At 39.2% G+C, this 18,369-nt stretch overlaps 1 protein-coding gene across 7 annotated transcripts in view; it reads right to left on the reverse strand.

The window, feature by feature from the left end:
- Positions 1–5,734: 5,734 nt before the first annotated feature.
- The window catches only part of PROM1 (prominin 1), a 254,289-nt gene continuing 241,654 nt past the window's right edge, over positions 5,735–18,369 (reverse strand). For 4 of the 7 annotated variants that reach the window (XM_089677437.1, XM_089677434.1, XM_089677433.1 and 1 more), the window contains 3 exons: positions 15,548–15,646; positions 10,957–10,993; positions 5,735–6,173 (listed from right to left, as the gene is read on the reverse strand). In XM_089677437.1, coding sequence (XP_089533563.1) covers positions 15,580–15,646 — 67 coding nt within the window. In that variant the 3' untranslated portion in view covers positions 5,735–6,173; positions 10,957–10,993; positions 15,548–15,579. The remainder of the gene's footprint in view (positions 6,174–10,956; positions 10,994–15,547; positions 15,647–18,369) is intronic. The other 3 variants (XM_089677436.1, XM_089677438.1, XM_089677440.1) reach the window with 1 other exon arrangement.

An 18,369-nucleotide genomic window follows, 5' to 3' on the forward strand; every position in this document is an offset into this window, starting at 1 on the left:
GGCTGATTAGCAATTTGTGTTACCAAGCAATTGAACTCGTGTACCTAGTAAAGTGGCCGGTGAGTGTACATGACCACTGTTACTGGCCTGTGTTTTCTCCATATATTTTTGTAGTTAAATAATATAGTTAAATAGGAATAAGTTGTCACTTTAAGTAGCCTCCATATCAATAAATCAAAATCTAATTAGTGTGGTGACAACAGTGACTTGACTCAAATGTATACTTTGACCTCCCTGCATCATGCCAGGGAATGAAACACATCTTCTGCTCGAGTACTGGATGGCAGCTGCCACCCAGTGTAGAATCACATTATCCCAAATGTACTGTAATTGAATGGTGTTACTATTAACATAAGAGTAATACCTGTAATAGTAAGATAATAACCCTATGTATGAGCAGAAATGACTGTGCTAGCAATAGTTCCACGTAAATATGACACATTCCAATTGAAGTACTACAGGCCCTTCAATCACATTACATCAATGTGCTGTGAACACCAGAAATAGATTTATTGTCTATTGTATTGTTTCAGTTTATTAGCTTGCACTGGAAATTTGTTTGAAAGACTGTTGAGTAAATTCAAAAGGAGAATGTCCAAGACATAATGGTTTCATTTGTATTTTTTATTTGTTGGACCAGGTTCAAATGTCATTAAATACGAAAACATTTGATTAGGTTAACAAATCCAAGCAATTTACTTTTTCTGTAAATGTTTCATGTATCTCATTGAGAGCTGTTTCCATTTGACAAACTCTGGTGTAAGGAGATATGAGTTGAAACCTGTCCACCTCTCCACCAATCACATCCCATCTACTTCAGTATATAAATTGCTAATTTTCTTTGTAGTCCATTAGTTGACTTTAGACCATATAAATTGACAGCTGAACTGGAGTTATAGTATATAGAGTCTGGAACGCACAAAGCACCTAATTTAGGTGAGTGTGCAGAGAGTTAAACAGATCTATTTATGGGCAAGAGAAGCTCTGTTCTTTAATTCAACTCTACATGACTGGAGATTTTATTTATTTATTACAGGTACTTATGTCGCACCAATTTACACAGCGCTTTACATACAGAATATTGTGTACATTCACATCAGTCCCTGCCCTCAAAGAGCTTACAAGCTAAAGTCCCTAACTCACATACACATACTAGGGCCAATTTAGACAGGAGCCAATTAACCTACCAGCATGTCTTTGGAGTGTGGTAGGAAATCCACGCAGACACAGGGAGAACATGAAAATTTCAGGCATGTTGTGCCCTGGTTGGGATTCGAACCAATGACCCCAGTGCTGCCAGATGGAAGATTTCTGTTAATTTGCTTCAATCTACTTCACTATACCCTTTAGTAAATCAGGTGGTAATTACAATCAGCAGAATAACTTTCATTTGTAGGGACTGCACATGCCTAAATGCTCCCTGTGATCAGGTGGACAAGCTGCCTTGGCACCATGCTTGGCAGGGCTCATCTGGGACAGGAACCACATCCACACATCACCTGACATTCTCTTATTTATGGGATTTTGTCCAGGACTCTAAGTTCCAGTGCTGATCCACCAAATTTTTCCATATATGTCTATTTTGAGATACTAGATGCTTGAAGAGAACCAGAGGAGGAAATACATGGGATGGGGCCTTTATGGTGTTTAGTGGGCCCAAGGGACCTGTGGTTTTGAAGTGCAGTTTCACTGTAGTTAAAAAAAAAGATATCCTGGTATGCAGAGGAAAATGCAACCACATTTATGAAAACAGTATTCACAAGGGCACTGCTTACCTATTATGGCTCCATTGTCAGCAATAGGCATCAGTTCTGATATACTTGCCTGAGCATGAAATGACATTGGAAATGGTTCCTTGAAATGGCCCTACACATTTAGGCAGGTCCCTGCACTACCATAGTTGATGGCCAATTTAAAGTAGATCATACAGTCAGATTGTGATATGTGTGGTAAGCTTTAGATAAATAGAGTGCTAGACAAGCCTATGGATGAAGTCAGATTTGCAGCCACAACACCTCACCCATCAACCGTCAAGACCAGCAATATTCTACCCTGAGCAATTCACAAAATGGTCTGTGCCATAGATTGTCTGTGCTACCACTTTACCTGGGAATTGAAAACTGTTTGACTATTACAATCAGTTTGAGTTATCTGTGAAAGTGCATGAAAGGGGTCCCATACATGTTGCCCATGGGGTCCAGTTAGATTCTCTCTTTCATTTTTCATGGATGAAAAAATAATACTCAGTTCTTTGAGGCACTTGCACTTGATACCTTATCACTTGCATTGTTTCAGGTTGGAGATATCAGGCAGATTGTGATAGGTGTATAGAAGCTGGGAAGTGATTATAATTTGTTATACTACCCAAACACACAACATAACAGGAACATTTACTAAAATAATAAAATTAAGTTGGACCCTTGTACTGCTTGTTTATAATCTGGGGATAACAGCTTTCAGAAATGTAGGATTATAATGTAATAGGTGATCTGCCATAAAAACATTTATCAGTAATGCGCACGATGAACCAATTCTTCAGGTGTATGTAATGAAAAATGTATGTATGTGTATTTAACAACATTAAACAACTTCTTTAGACTCAGCTAAAGCCCTCTCTTAGATTGATAGGTAAATTTAGTTTTTGGCCCCTTCTGTAAACAAGGGAGCAGAGATGTTTTTTTCTGTTCAGGGTTTCATAGGCTGGGAGTTTATTGCTTCCTTCTTCCTCTGAAAGAAGTTTCTAGAGCTTAGAGAGTGAGGATTTAAATGACCATTCTGAATATTGATCAGGGCCTAGCCAATCTCTGGGGAGGTGTGCCCAGATGTTGACTGGGCAACTGCTTACTGGAGCCAGAGTGAATGGACTGTTGCTTGGGTGACTGGTGGCCTCAAAAGCTTATGCTGGTCACATTTCCTGTGAAAATCTTGAGGGAACTTTAGAAGGGAAATTACATTAGATAGCTTCCTTCTCAGGACATTGCTGTGCCTGCATTTTACACCTAGTTCATACCATGCAGAGCTAGGAGTGGCGTCTGTGGCGTCCTTTTAAGAGTTCTCTGTCTAACCCTGCGCATAACACAACATAGGAGGACAATCCTGTCACTCGATCTGTCAAAGTTATGTGATGTGTGTACTCCACTCAGCACTTTTCCATTCACTTGCATAAATGAGGCTGTTTTAAAAATGCACCCCTCAGTGGGTTTGGTGTCCCTAACTTATACAGCTAAACAACCATCCATTATTGCTCTGGCTACTCTTTACCAGTTTTCTTAAATTATATGTCTACTAAATGGAATGTATTTCTCTCAGTTTTACTAGCGCTTACAGAATTTGATAAATACAACACTGTAATAATCATTGTCTGTGTGTTTTTATAATATACATATTATATATGTTATTTTTGTAAAGTTTTCATCTTGGGTCCCACTACAGTAACGGTTTTCTTACTTGGGTCCTCTGATAAAAAAATTTAGAAAAACCCTGCTCCAAACTGACTAAAGGCATTCTGGTTGAAAGTAATGGATTACATCCAATTCCCATTGTTCTTTGAAAAAGCTTTTAAAAAGAAACACAAATCACCATGTCATTGTGGCATTTCCCACCATGCCCTGGGTTTAAATGGACATACAGTTAGGTCCATCTATATTTGGACACAGGCACAGATTTTTTCAGGTATTTACCAAAACATATTCAAGCTATAGTTATATAATGGATATGGACTGAAAGTACACACTCTCAGGTTTAATTTGAGGGTATGTACATCCAAATTGGAGGAAGGGTTTAGGAATTACAGCTCTTAAGAGTAGCCATCCCCCTTTTTTCAAAGGACCAAAAGTAATTGGACAATTGAATCAAAAGCTGTTTCATGGCCAGGTGTGGGCTACTCCTTCGCTATTTCTTCATCAATTAAGCAGGTGAAAGGTCTGGAGTTGATTCTAAGTGTGGTATTTGCATTTGGAATCTATTGCTGTGAACCTACATCATGTGTTCAAAGGAGCTATCCATGCAAGTGGAACAGGCCATTGTAAGGCTTCAAAACAAAACAAATCCATCAAACAGATAGCAGGAACATTAGGAGTGGCCAAATCGACAGTTTGGTACATTCTGAGGAGAGAAGAATGCACTGGTGAGCTCAGCAACATAAAAATGCGTGGACGTCCACGGAAGACAACAGTGGTTGATGATTGCAGGATCCTCTCTATGGTAAAGAAAAACCCATTCACAGCATCCAGACAAGTGAAGGACACTCTCCATGAGGTGGGTGTATCATTGTCAAAGTCTACAATCAACACAAGAGCAAATACAGAGGGTTCACCACAAGGTGCAAGCCATTCATAAGCCTGAAGAACAGAAAAGCCAGATTAGACATTGCCAAAAAACATATACATATTATATATGTAGATTTAAAAAAGCCAGACCAGTTCTGGAAAAGCATTCTTTGGACGGATGAAACTAAGATTAGTCTGTACCAGAATGACGGGAAGAAAAAAAGTGTGGAGAAGGGTTGGAACAGCTCATGATCCAAAGCACACAACATCATCTGTAAAACATGGTGGAGGCAGTGTGATGGCATGGGCATGCATGGCTTCCAGTGGCACTGGGTCAATGGTGTTTATTGATGATATGACAGAAGACAGAAGCAGCCAGATGTTTAGAGATATACTGTAAGCCCAGATTCAGCCAAATGCACCAAGTTGATTGGACGGTGCTTTACAGTACAGATGGACAATGATCTAAAACACACTACAAAAGCAACCCAGGAGCTTTTAAAGGAAAGGAAGTGGAATATTCTGCAATGACTGAGTCAATCACCTGATCTCAACCCAATTGAGCATGCATTTCACTTGCTGAAGGCAAAACTAAAGGCAGAAAGACCCACAAACAAAGAACATCTAAAGACAGCTGCAGTTAGAGCCCGGCAAAGCATCAGAAAGGAGGAAACCCAGTCTTTGGTAATATCCATGGGTTGCAGACTTCAGGCAGTCATTGCTAGTAAAGGATTCTCAACAAAATATAAAAAATTAACATTTTATTTGATTATATTCATTTGTCCAATTAAACTTGAGCCCCTGAAAATGGAGGGACTGTGTATAAAAATGGTTGCAGTTCCTAAAATTTGTACTTGATATTTATATTCAACCCCTTGAATTAAAGCTGAAAGTTATTTGGATTGTTTCATTTTAATTTATTCTGGTGGCATACAGAGCCAAAAGTATGAAAATTGTGCCTGTGTCCAAATATATATGGACCTAACTGTATAACACGGCACATAGTCTTCCTAAGTACCACACAATCACCCCCAGTCCACAATAACAAATCAGCACCACTCAGCCATAACTCACCAAAGGAGCTCTGGAGGACCGATGTCACCACACTATAAATAACTGCATGGAAAAGTCCAGCTGGCGCTCCATGTCATCCCAATAAGAACACTTAATTTGTTACAAGGTAGATGCAGAGTAAGACAGCTTACAATTTTCAGCCGTCAGGCCTTATTCATAGCTATGACTAAGGCTTGATGGCTGAAACATGTAATCTGTCTTATTCTGTATTTATCTAGTAGCAATTAAAGTTTTCTTAATGAGATGACACCGAAAAGCCAGATGGACCTTTCCATGCAGAATTACTACCAGTATATGGTCAGAAAAGTGTCTCCCCACCCCTTCCCCTTTGGATATGGCATCATTTCAAAAGACTATGTTGTCTGCATGGAATAAACAGAGCACAAAAGATATTTATTAAACAATGTTTACTTTTGCCAGCCATACAAGTGATTTTTTTACAAACTGAAATGGTATGCAGTTAGCCCCCTCCCCCTTTTATGTTCTTTTACACAGAATATGTAAAACTAATATAACCATAATAAATAGTGAGTATAAATACAAAAGTTCTTGATACAAAAATTAGCACTAGTGTAAACACTTGTTATTAACTCCACTGTTGCGCTATGCATAGCATTACTTCTTGGCAGTGAAGGGTTTGTGTGTTCATAACAATTAAAAGTATTGTCGCAGGCGGTGAACAATATTCCTACGGCCCATGTAAAATAGTTCTTGAAAGGAAAGTTTGAATCCTCAGCAAAGTCTGTTAGGCAGGATCCTGGTATCTGTATTACAGAAGCTGGACATTCTGTACAGAATGGTGTAATGACTTCACAGGGAATGAAACCACACCTAGAAGCAAAAACAAAATGCAATTATACGAGGAAAATGTTATTTATATATATTTCTAAGACTGTCAAAGTAAACAGAGGTAAGTGGTCTATAGAAACTGGTAGAAGATCCCCTTTCACAATCTCCATGGTGTCGGCACTAAAATGTATTGCTTACTTTTAATCCTAAACAAAAGTGGGATATTCAACTTGACAGTTAAACCATGTAAATGGCACCAACAGTAGTATTAATTCCTCAGTAGTTTTTCTCTTAACAATTAAGCACAATAAAATAGACGTTCCCCAGTAAAATTTTTGTTAAACTTTTTATCCCAGCACTTGCAGTTTACAACTTTCAATGCTGCTGGTTCCTGGTCTCTCAGTTCTGCTTCTCTGAACTTCCAGTCTTTACAAGAAAGAGTTAAAGTGACATTAACTCTGTTTAAAAAAAATATATATTTATATATTTAACTATAAATTCTTCAATCAGAAAGTATTGTCTATTGCTTTCAGCCCCCTCAGCAGCTTCATATTCCTCATTTCTTGTTAGAGGGTGGCTCCATTCGTTCTCCACGGTCCCACTGTATGGAAGGAAAAAAATCACCCTCCTTTGCTGGATCCTGAGATGAACTAAGGACTATGGACTATGAGATTTGTAGTTTGCATAGGGCAGTCCACATGACTGCAACTAATGTGCACTGCACATTCCAAAGAAATGCAAGTGAAGGGAAAAATGACCAGGATCTCAAAAAGGACATCATAAGGAGGCAGAACCACACCGCAAGAAATAATTTAATGAAAAAGAGTTTACAGGGCCATTAGGTAGTGGATGTGTATGGCCTATTTTTGGAGAATAAGATTTTTATTTAAGAGTGGACCGTGCAGTCTTTAGTCAGTCTGTTACCTTGGTGAAGGGACAGGGGAGCAAGAAGGAGGCACAGGGCAGTGCCTTGTCATTCCAAGCCACAATACTGTGTGTTTCTATTAATGCACACAGTGTAGGGAGAAAGAACTTTAGTCTCTGCATGCAAGGATGACTCCATAGGATACTGCAAGAGAAAGGAGCCACCCTGAAACAGGAAGCCTGGGACAACAGTCATGGTATTAGCTTAAACTGGGACACAGGCAAAAATTAAAAGACACAGAAGCTGCCTACTCCATAAATGAATAAGTCAACTGCTGAAAAAAATGAAGGTTTAATATTACTTTAAGAGCTGACTTTCAGCAGTTATCAGAGAACAGTGAACTAAAGAATCCCTTCGATATGGTAATACCAGTGAATATTTAACATTTTTCCATTCAATTTCAGACTGCTAACTCCTATGGCAGTCACAGGCTGAAGAGGGTTGTTCAGACTTCCCTTTTCCAGGCAAGAAATATCTAATCTCAATATTCTTCCCTGGTGCATTCTCCCCTACCTTACCCTAATGTGGAACATAATCCTGGAGATGCTGCAGAGAGATCTAAATTCTGCTACAAGCATACTGTATTATTTTGGTGATTTAGATCATGGCGACATCCTTGCTTTTCTTTGCCTATTCACACTATGCAATTAAACAATCGGGACAATCTGGAGTTTTAGTTGGAGAGAACCAAAAGAGGAAAATGAAGACACCCTCTGCCAATAGCATAATCTCCAGTTTCTTCCATATGTAATATGTACTGTTGTCCTATGCATGAAAATCACAAACATGGTCACCTGACAAGACTCCAGTTTGATGAAGTCTGTGAGGGCCATATGGTTGACTTCTTGGGTCGAGTAAAACACGGGGGCTATCACTGCTGATTATCTGAAAATGCTCGTTGCTTGGAAGCTTGCTTATAATTGGATAGCCTGTCAGATGACTTGAAAAAAAAGAGCTTCTGTATATGTATTTTGTGTCAGAGTTAAAGGTATTGAGTCAGCATGATAGATAGGCAACTAGAATTTCCAGAAGAGGAGGTCTAAATAAATATTTAATTGCTGGATTCCACTTTCCTACATGCAGGTTTTAAATGGAAGCTGGAAAATGACTGGTTGCTTTTAGCAACATCAACCCTTTTTCCATGTCTAGCTTTGCCTCCTTGGACACTTTAGGGTCTTCACTTTTCATTATTCATGTATGACAATGAATGCCAGAAATTCAGAACGCATTAGTCAACTGTTTCCTACATATAGAAAAGCAGTTTCAGAATTCCTGCTATTTGAGGACCCAATCGGTTGTTTTTACACAAGGCTGTAAGTTTTTGCAAGATTTTCTTTTCGTTCACAGATTTCATATTTTCAGATCAACAAATACAATTCATATTGGTTAATTACTGACCATTAGTATCATGGTGACAACTAGACCTAACACCTAACTTTACCCTATAGTTAAACCCTATATTTAACCTTTCCTTAGGATCTTTCCCACGAATCCACTGCAATCGTACACTATTGTCGATATAAATACTAACTATGCTATCATAGCATTCAGTACTTTCTTTACAGATACTGTATAAGAAATTGTGTAAAAAAGAAAGTGTACTGAAATATTATACCATTGGGTGAAAAGTTTAGGTCCTGCACTCCCCCTACTTTGCCTGTGACTCTACAGTACTATTGGAAATTCCCTAAAAGTTGTCTGCAGTCTGTCCGCAGAGCGGCTGTACAGCAAAAGGGTGCCAAGATTGAGACTTTGCAGATGTAGAGATCTCTGAATCAAGGGTTCACGGCTAAATGTAATGCATTAACTTGCCCTGATAGGCTCTGTAAGTGATTACAAGATCTCAAATCATATAATAGCTCTAAGCTTCCTTGTTTGCAAAATCAAAACGTAGCTTGTAATTTTATAACTTCAGAAGCCTAGTGCTAATACAGTATATAGGTATACAGTTATTTTATAGGTCTATATACTGGACATCTCCAGTGGTGCATTCGCTTAATGGCCATATTGTTTTCTAGGGGGTTCTGCTGGGGATCCTGTGAACATGTGTCACATAGGTCAGTGTAGAGTTGTCAGAATCTGCCCAGCAGGGTGCATACAGCCTGTGCTATGAAATTCACGCCGTCCAAAGCCAGAAGTCCAGTGCGTGTGCCAGCTCAATCTTATATGAAAGAAGACACATTAGACCCCATAGGGGAACAATGGATCCAATCTATATTATATATGGCATCTAACAAACTGTAATTCCATTCTGCTAAATATTATGTTGGCTGTTGGCCTGTGAAATCTTGTCAAATAGAAATTTCGAATAGATGTATTCAGGTTGGTTGGCATTACGGGTATGTCAGCCATGCATAATAAAATGCTCTCCAGTACATCAAGCATCCACCCCTCTGATCCTTTGATTGATTTGAATTGAATATGTAACACCATTTACAGGGACAAAAAAAGCTGCTGCAATCGGCATCTCAGCTCTCATTTGACACTGAAGCTACCTAGGATACGGAGAGTCATTTCTGAAGGCCAGTGACTCAGCTACTGAATATCACATTGGATGCACTCTGCAAGAGATTCAAACTCTGCGCTAAACTTAAGACCAGGGGAACTCCACTTAAGAATATTTCACTTTTTATTCTACTGTTGCTTATGTCTGTTTTGTTTTCTATAATTATGTCTTGCCCAGTTTTCTTTGCTTTTTATTAAAATGATATTTAAAAATCATTAAGCTGAATCTCTGCATGCTCTAAATAGAAATTAAAGAACTTTGCATCTTTAAAGAAGCTCCTTTAGTGTAAAACTCTGTTACATTCCTGTCTGGGCACGGCTGTGAATGTTACAAGGTCAGAATTGTAACAGCAGATTGGAAAATGGTGCATGTTTCTGTTCTAACACATAGTGGTGGCTATTGTGTACATGCATAAAGAGTGACTGCTCTGTTTACCTTCCCCGTTATGATCACTCTTGGTCTGATGGTTCTTTCATTTTTTTTCCTGCGAGCTAGAAAATCTATTTTACAGTGTGAGACTAGGAGCATTAATATCCCCAGTGGCAGTAACTGCTAATAAAAATAATTGAATGATGGAGCTGAGATGAGTTACCAATGTAAAGTTAGATTCTGGCAATGGGAACAGAGTGATGGATGCATGCTGCAGAAACATGGTATAAAAACAAGTGACGTCTTCCTGGCAGTCACTGCAATGTGTTATTGCTGCTGCAGCCAAGACTAGATGAGTAAAGTGAGGTGCAGGGAAGAGATCCCAGACCAACTACTGTACTGCATATCTGGAGGGCCCTTAGGTACCAAGTGGTCCATGGCTATTGCCCTTTTAGCACCCACTTTATTACCAGCCCTGTGCAATAGTAGTGATTGTAATGTTTTTCAAGTAAAGTTTTAGCTATTAACAAATAATTAGTGACACATTCTCAGTATCAAAACTCAATGATCCAACAGTTATTGAGACCTCCTGCTCGCTAGCTTCCTTGTCTCCTCCTCCTATGCTCATCTCTAGGACTTCTCCAGAGCCTCCCCCATCCTCTGGAACTCTTTACCCCAATCTATCAGACTATCGCCTACTCTGCCCACTTTTAGGCGATCTCTGAAAACCTATCTCTTCAGGGAAGCCTATCCTGCTCTCAGCTAATAACGGAATCTTCTATTCCTCCTACCAGTCCATCCCCCACAGTTACTACCTTTTTTTGTACCACCAGCCCCTTCCTCTTAGATTGTAAGCTCCAAGGAGCAGGGCCCTCCTAACCCTCTTGAATTGAACTGTATCATTGCTGTATTGTCCCCCTTTATTTTGTAAAGCGCTGAGCAAACTGTTGGCGCTATATAAATCTTGTATAATAATAATAATAATTATTATTATTATTGTAAATGCTGTAATAACATGAACTTACCATCATCTTCACTGCCTTCTACCATTGTTCAATAGCACTACAGAAAAAGAAATCAAAAGTAAAGCAACAGGTTACCAATATCAAAAACATTAAATAACAGCTCATTTCCACATAATGGAACACTGAAAGGGATGACACATTCAGTCAGTCTGTTGTGGGGAATTTGTCCCAGGTAGCTGTAAACATGAGCCAAGCAATACACGGAATAGACTGTAACACGTCAGATTAGTGGATAAAGATTGCAGCTGCAGATAAGATGCACAGAAAACTGTTTGAACTTGTTTTACAGTTCATTTCCACTTATGTCCAGGTTAGTTTCTTCAGTAAAGCTCATACACAGGAGCAGCGAGTGTACAGGGCACATGCAATCCAATGAGAGTAGTGTGTAAAGTGCAGGTACCCATAGTGACCAATGGGAGTTTAGTTTCCTTAAGGACTTGGGTCCACAGGGTTTTTGTTCACTTCAAGTGAGGTTTTATTTCTATACAAGTCTATGGGATTGCAAAACCCATTGGAAGGATGTCAAATGTAGGTCAGAAGGTGGTCAATAGCATATCAAATGTACCCGTCAGTGAATTCTGAATAAGCCTGGGTTCATACTGATGCGGTGCGGAACTCTCAGCGCTTTCTGTACGAATTCAGCAACACATCAGAATTGCACCCCGTTCATGGGTGTATGTTAAGTTAACAACACCCTGAAAGCGGTCTGCAAAATGCGCTGTGATGAGCAGAATCGGATCGCATGGGTGTGAATACCCATGCAATCCGATTCTAGTGTGGACCAAAAAAAAGGGTCCTGCACCTTTTTGTGTGGGTGCCGTGCGATTAGAGCCATACATAATGTATGGCTCCAATCGCACCGCACACAAATCACATGTGATTTGCACAGGAATGCAGTGCGGTTCCTGTGCGAATCACATGCCATATGCCGCACCGCATATATGTGAACCCAGGCTCATAGAGCTATCCTAAACTGATGTCAGACTGGAAATGGACACAGAACCTATGTCAGATCACTAAAGTGATTACCAATTAATTGCTTTGTAATTTTACTAGGGTAGGATTTACCATAATGGCACTTGTAGGTCAGGCCTAGGGCAGCATAGTTAGAAGGGGCAGTACAAAGCCGGGCAATTTTTCCAGGCAAGAGAATTGTAGGGGAAGGGGATACAGGAGATGTGCTAACAGCATACAGTCCCCAATGTATCATTCTAAAAAGATATTTTAATAAAATGATCACATGACACAAGGGTCGGAGCTTGTATAAAGAGTCATAATTCAATGGAGCCTAGGGCAGCATGTTGTCTATATTCGGCCCTGTTATTACAACCTATAAAGTTACATTTCACAAACCAGATGTAGAAGACTCCAGTTTGTGAGTAGTGGTAACACAACCTAATTTAGCAAACACCCTTCTTAATGGCCTGTGCCAATGAGCGTTGGTTTATGTCAGAACTGCTTCTCTTCCAATGCAAGTCAATGGGAATGCAATAGCCAATGTGCCAGTAATTCTGAATGATTTTAGAAGGATCTTAAAAGTAGGCTGCATTTGCCCATCAACACAGACCCTAAGGGTGTCAGCATAACTGCCCATGAAGAGCATGTTTCCTTCTGTATAGTGCGGCTCATCAAGCACAACAGGCACACATCGGAAATTTGTATGCTAGCAGATCACAATGGGTTAGCAGTCTGCTAAAGCTAAATTCCAGGTATGATCTTTATTACATACTTATATTGGTCCAGCTTGGACCAATGTAAGTATGAGTATCTTACAGCTGATGGGCCGCTGAAGAGGCTGATAACTGCAGTACACAGATATATTACAGTGATAGCCGCGGTCTTCCAGGTCTTTTGCTGAGCAGCTACCCACTGCATACTAACCGCAGGGGGTCACATGCTCAGCACTGCCGCCATTCACAAAATGGCTTGTATTTTTTCATTGAATGAAAGGTGTTCTTTAATTGGACAAGGAGGTGATCATGATGTCACTGCCTCTGTTCTCCATCTCATCCAATCAGAGAATACCTTGTATTCATTGAAAAAATACAGTGATTTTTGGCTTCCCCAGCGGCCCCTCATGTATGAGATATGCATACTTACATTAGCCCAAGCTAGACCAATGTAAGTATGCAATAAAGCTCATACCTAGACTTCAGCTTCAAGACTACTTTGGTTGCTCTTTACTTTTTCAAAAATCCAGTGAGTGTGTGTCAAGCTCGTGCATCATACTGAAAGGTGGGTGATTTTTTTCCAGCTCACACCTGGTTAGTTTAGTGCTGTTATATTCAAATTTCTGCATGTGTGGATAAAAGATGCATGAAGACAGCATATAAAAAGCTCAATTCACAAACCATTACACAACTGTAAGGATTTTGTGAATTCAGCCTATACAGTCCTACTTTCATTCTAAAGTTGTATATCCTTCGAATTCTAATTGTATTAGGTAACATAGTCATTTGGGAAACATGTAGACTTTTGTTTTATTTTTATAGTTTTGTGGATCACCAATGCCAGGTATTTTTTCTATACACCCCATAGCATCTTGTTGAACGCAGTCTTGTCACAAAGCCAAAATAAAGACTAACAAACATGCATGTGCAGAATTCTTCTCATGTCACATAAAATGCAAGCAGAAGCAGCTTAACTATTGGAAAGTTTACATTATAAACAAGAAGCAGGACAAAAAGAAGCTTGTCAGTAAACAGAGACTAAAACAGACAGCTCCATGTAAATACAAATTATCCCATAAAAGCAGAAATATTTAATTACAAAACGTAAGTGATGACAAAGCATCAAAAAAAGAAATCATTGATCTTAATGACCCATAGGTTAAGAAAGAAGCTTTCAAATGACCATAGAGATTCTCAACATTCCCGTACTTCAGCAGAACCAAGCTTGCTACAAGATGGATGTAAATATTGCCTTAAAAAGTGTAGAATTAAGATGAATGGAATGGCAGATTTTTTTTTCTTTTTAATACATTAGGCAAAAGATTGTTCTATTGTCTGATTACAGCCTGCACTTATTGTTTCTCCACTTATGCCTTTGGAGGGTTCCCTGGGTCTCCCCACTGGATTCCACATTCAGTTCACAGCAGTTACTGGGGTACCACAAGAGCAGGAAGTGAGTGGAATTTCCCCTATCAGATAAAAAAGGGTATCTGGTGTGTAAGGGCCCTTTGAAGAGGTTGATCAGTTTTTCATGTGAAGGGTCCAATGAGATCTGCCTTTTCATTTTTCAGGTGGCCTAACCGGAAAGTCCATTTACCCCCATGGACAAGTCCATTTACACCCGCTGCCTGTTTACACCCGCCTACCTCCGGTCTGATCTGTTCCGCTAAAAAAAAAATAGAAGGGGATCCATCCCCTTTCGTCTAGGTGGATTGGAGGGCAGTTGGGTGTAAAACGGACAGAGGAGTCTGTTTACTCCTGACCACCCATAGAGCAGAGCAGACTGAGCAGAGCTGGACCTATCATCCGCCTGCTCTGCTCTGATCAACAGACAGATCCCCTGCTGACCAAAACAGAGTCTGTCTCATGTGAAAGTGGCCTTACAATATTACAAAGAAGGGACTTTGCCAGTAGTTCACTATTTGAAACCAACACAGTATGAACTAGAATTGGCCATTTATGTAAACTCTTTATTATAACTAAGCTGGATGCCACTTTTAATACCTCCTACTGAAAATGATAGGAGCTGGACTCTTATGTGCAACCTCTGATTTTGAGTTTCTGTTTCATGACTTGGAACAAGCAGGTAGCCCACATGGAAGAGAAATATATTTCCAATATAATTAGAAAAATATATATATATACGTGACATATATTTACAATATATTGGCCTACACTAATATATTTTAACATGTATTCTAAAAAAATTTAAATATATTTTCTAAAGGCATATATTTAAAAATGTATTTTTTAAAAATATTTTCTTCAGCTTTTTTTTACATATAAAAAAGTCATTTTAACTGCTTGTAAATGCATTTCAAAAATGTAGATTAAATGTATTTTCAAAGACACATATTTGAAAATGTATTTAAAAAAACATTCTTCATATATTTTTTAATATATAAAAAATGCATCTCAACATACACTTTATATATATATTTTGATATATATTTTTTAAATATATTGAATACAGCCAAAATTGTAGTATTTCAAATATATGTCTATATATTTGGGAAGAATATTTTAAAAATATATTTAAAGTATATTTTTCTTCCACGTGGGAGGTCAGGACATTCATAATATAATTAGAATTGTTTATTTGAATGCTTGTAGCAAGTGAATCATTCCACAGTACTGAGGCCAAAGGGAATCAGCATGACAGGCATGGCAGCCAGACAAGTACATTTTCAGAAGCAGAGGTCAACAATGGTAGCCTCTCATGACATGTTTCCTTTAAAGAGGTGCAAGTGTGATTGTTGAGAATATTTATGATCATTGCAGCAAAACTCAGTGTGTGTAAAGGATCTTAGAGGAATCCAGTCAGTAGAAAGAGATCTGTAATGTTATTAAGAGTGAAGAACAGGGTAGAGAGCTGAAACCATGGTAAACACGGGTTAAGCGACAGAGAACAATTAGGATACCTCCACACTCTCAAACCACTGGTCAGCTTTCATCAATCATCTTGGCGTGGTGGGGCAGAGGCTCGAGGGAATCTACTCAGGGTGTCAAATGAAGATAAGCTATTTGAAAGTCCGTGGTATAAACAAAATGTCACTACAGGTAGGCCAGGGAGGACGCAGCAAAAAAAAAATCATCAATGTAAAAGCAATAACACTAAAACTCATGCATCTTTACAAATCAAACAAAAGATGCTGCCATTACCAAACCATTGCCAAGATACAGCAAGGCATACCATATCGAACTCCAGCTACAGGTTTTGTTTTTATTTTATGTTGGGTTGTCCTGGGATGGTTTGAACCTCTGTCAGGTTTTCACTGCTGTTTGTATGATTTCTCCCCAATTCCATTTCACAAACAGTAATTACTGAGATAGGAAGTGAGAATGAATCTACCCAATAGGGACACAGGCAGCAGTGATACATCTGGCAGATGTAATATTTTCTCACTATATCCAAAAAGTTTTAAAAGTGTGGCTGTTACACTGTAATAACCATTTTCCCACGGTCTCTAAATTTTTTTATTCTTACAAATGCCAATAACTAGGTCACTGATAAGATAATGTTTAAACGTTTAAAATATGTGCACTTATTTATCCCTCCCATGTATTACTTCTAATCCCCCTTTCCCCAGATGCATACTCACCTGCATCCTGTGACTACAGCCTCAATCTTCTCCTCCAAGCTCCTGTGTGCTGACCATGCCTGCACAGTAGTTTTCTATATACTTTTATGGGGCTGGGTGTCAAGACTGGGGAGGCTGGGGGGACGATCCTATAGAAGTCCATGGGAATCCACTGTTTAGAAGCAGCCAGCAGACAGTGGTTTTGCAGAAATAAAAATTCCAGAGGTCACAGTCATGGTATTGAGGTATGTTTGTATCTGGGGATGGTGGTGTACTTTAGCTGGGGATGGGGGGGAGTGCAAAGTACACTTATGGGTCAGTCCACCCAAAATTGCTACAGCACTTATGTGTAGATGGAAGTAGGCAAATCCAGTGGCCGGCTGGTTATATCTCAGGGAAACAAGCAGGGAGACCTCCTTACTGGAGTCGCCAACTCTGCTTTCATCTCAGGTTGCCACAGTCTTTCAAAAGGACTGCCCCATAATGTCCAAGGCAAGTAGGCAGAAGATTGCGGAATTCAGATGCCAAGATGCTGCAACTTGAGTCACTGAGAGATATAAAATGCCACGATGAGTGGTTCATCCTACTGGTATCTACACAAAACCTCAATATCAACTTTGGGAGGACTGAGCTTTTACCTTAGTGAATCAGAATGTCTGGAAAAAAAAGAGTAATGCCTTTGTTATATTAGTACTGCAAATAATGTCTTATTTATTACTATGCTAGTTGTATATTAAGTCAATGGAACCAGTGTTGCCAACCTACCAGACTGAAATTCACTGACACACCCAAGTTTTACTGGCATGTCCAAGTTTTTACAGGCATTTCCAAAAGGCAAAAAAAATATCACAGTTGTAAGTGCAAATGTCAGTATTTAGGCTACAAACAAGTAAAATATGCAATTAACAATGTGATTTAAGGTAGATATTAAGGAAAAAAACATACTTCTTATTTTATTATTGATATAGTAAGTAAGTAGCTCAGGGACAGAACTCAGGAGGGCAAGAAATTAGAATGGGCGGGCAGGCGTACATACACACACACACATACACACACACACACACACACACACAGTGGACTCCCACAGTGACATTGACAGCAGTGTGCTGCAGCACAGATGATGATGAGATCTCACTGACTTGACACATCCCCTCTCGAGTCACAGTGACAGTCTCTCTCCATGCCAGGTGGTCTCTTCAGTCCACTCCAGTCCAAACAGCACTGACAGTCCCGCTCCCGGCATGCCTTGCTCCCATCCTGCAAACCCTCACACGAGGCTCCTGCCTCTCCGCTCTGCTACCTTGCACCATGACATCACACAACACGCTCAAGCACCTCCTCCATCAGAAACGCTCCAACCCCGTTGTCATCTGAACACATTTGGGCACTTGGATGGTCTTGGCTGCCTCTGGACCGGAACTGCACATGCAAGCCGAGTTTCACAGCCAGTTTTTTTTGCCTTTCCCTTTCCTGTCGCTGGAATATACTGGCATTAGAAAAGTGCCTGTTTTTTACTGGCTGCCAGAAAAAATACTGGCGATTGACAACACTGAATGGAGCGTGTATTTTTAGTTTGAATATTTTTATTTTGTAAAAAGTTTCATACTATTATATGCAACATAAGCGAATTGTTATCCATGACCTTGCAAGGCCTATTTTGCAATTGATGGTACTTTAGTTTTTATTAATTATGGCCCAAATTATTTGTTTCTGAATATTGATTTAGAAATTTTCACCATTCTTATTGTCAGCTGCTGCTTTTACTTTATTTTGCAAGAAGTTTCATATTATTATGTACAACATAAGTGAATTGTTATTCATGACCTTGTAGGGCATATTTTACAATTGACAGTACTTTAGTTTTTTAATTATGGCCCAAATTATTTCCCGTTTCTTAAAACTGATTTAAAAATTTTTCACCATTCCTATTGTCAGCTGCTGCTTTTCATGTGTAAATTAAATCCGGTGATAAAAACGTAATGTAATGTAAATGTACAATCCAGGAATAGCAAACTTGTTTTACCTAATGGCTCTGGAAGGATGTATTCGGTAATGCAGATGCTAAATAAAAGAGCATTTCTTTCTGATACTATTAAAGTAATGTATTAATTTAGTTTTACATCACATATGACATATTTTAGGTGCATGCAAATGTTAATTTA

The sequence above is a fragment of the Staurois parvus genome, unplaced genomic scaffold (genome assembly GCF_062004578.1).
Source record: "Staurois parvus isolate SC_StPar_1 unplaced genomic scaffold, SC_StPar_1.0 ptg000186l, whole genome shotgun sequence".
Classification (NCBI taxonomy): Eukaryota; Metazoa; Chordata; class Amphibia; order Anura; family Ranidae; genus Staurois; species Staurois parvus.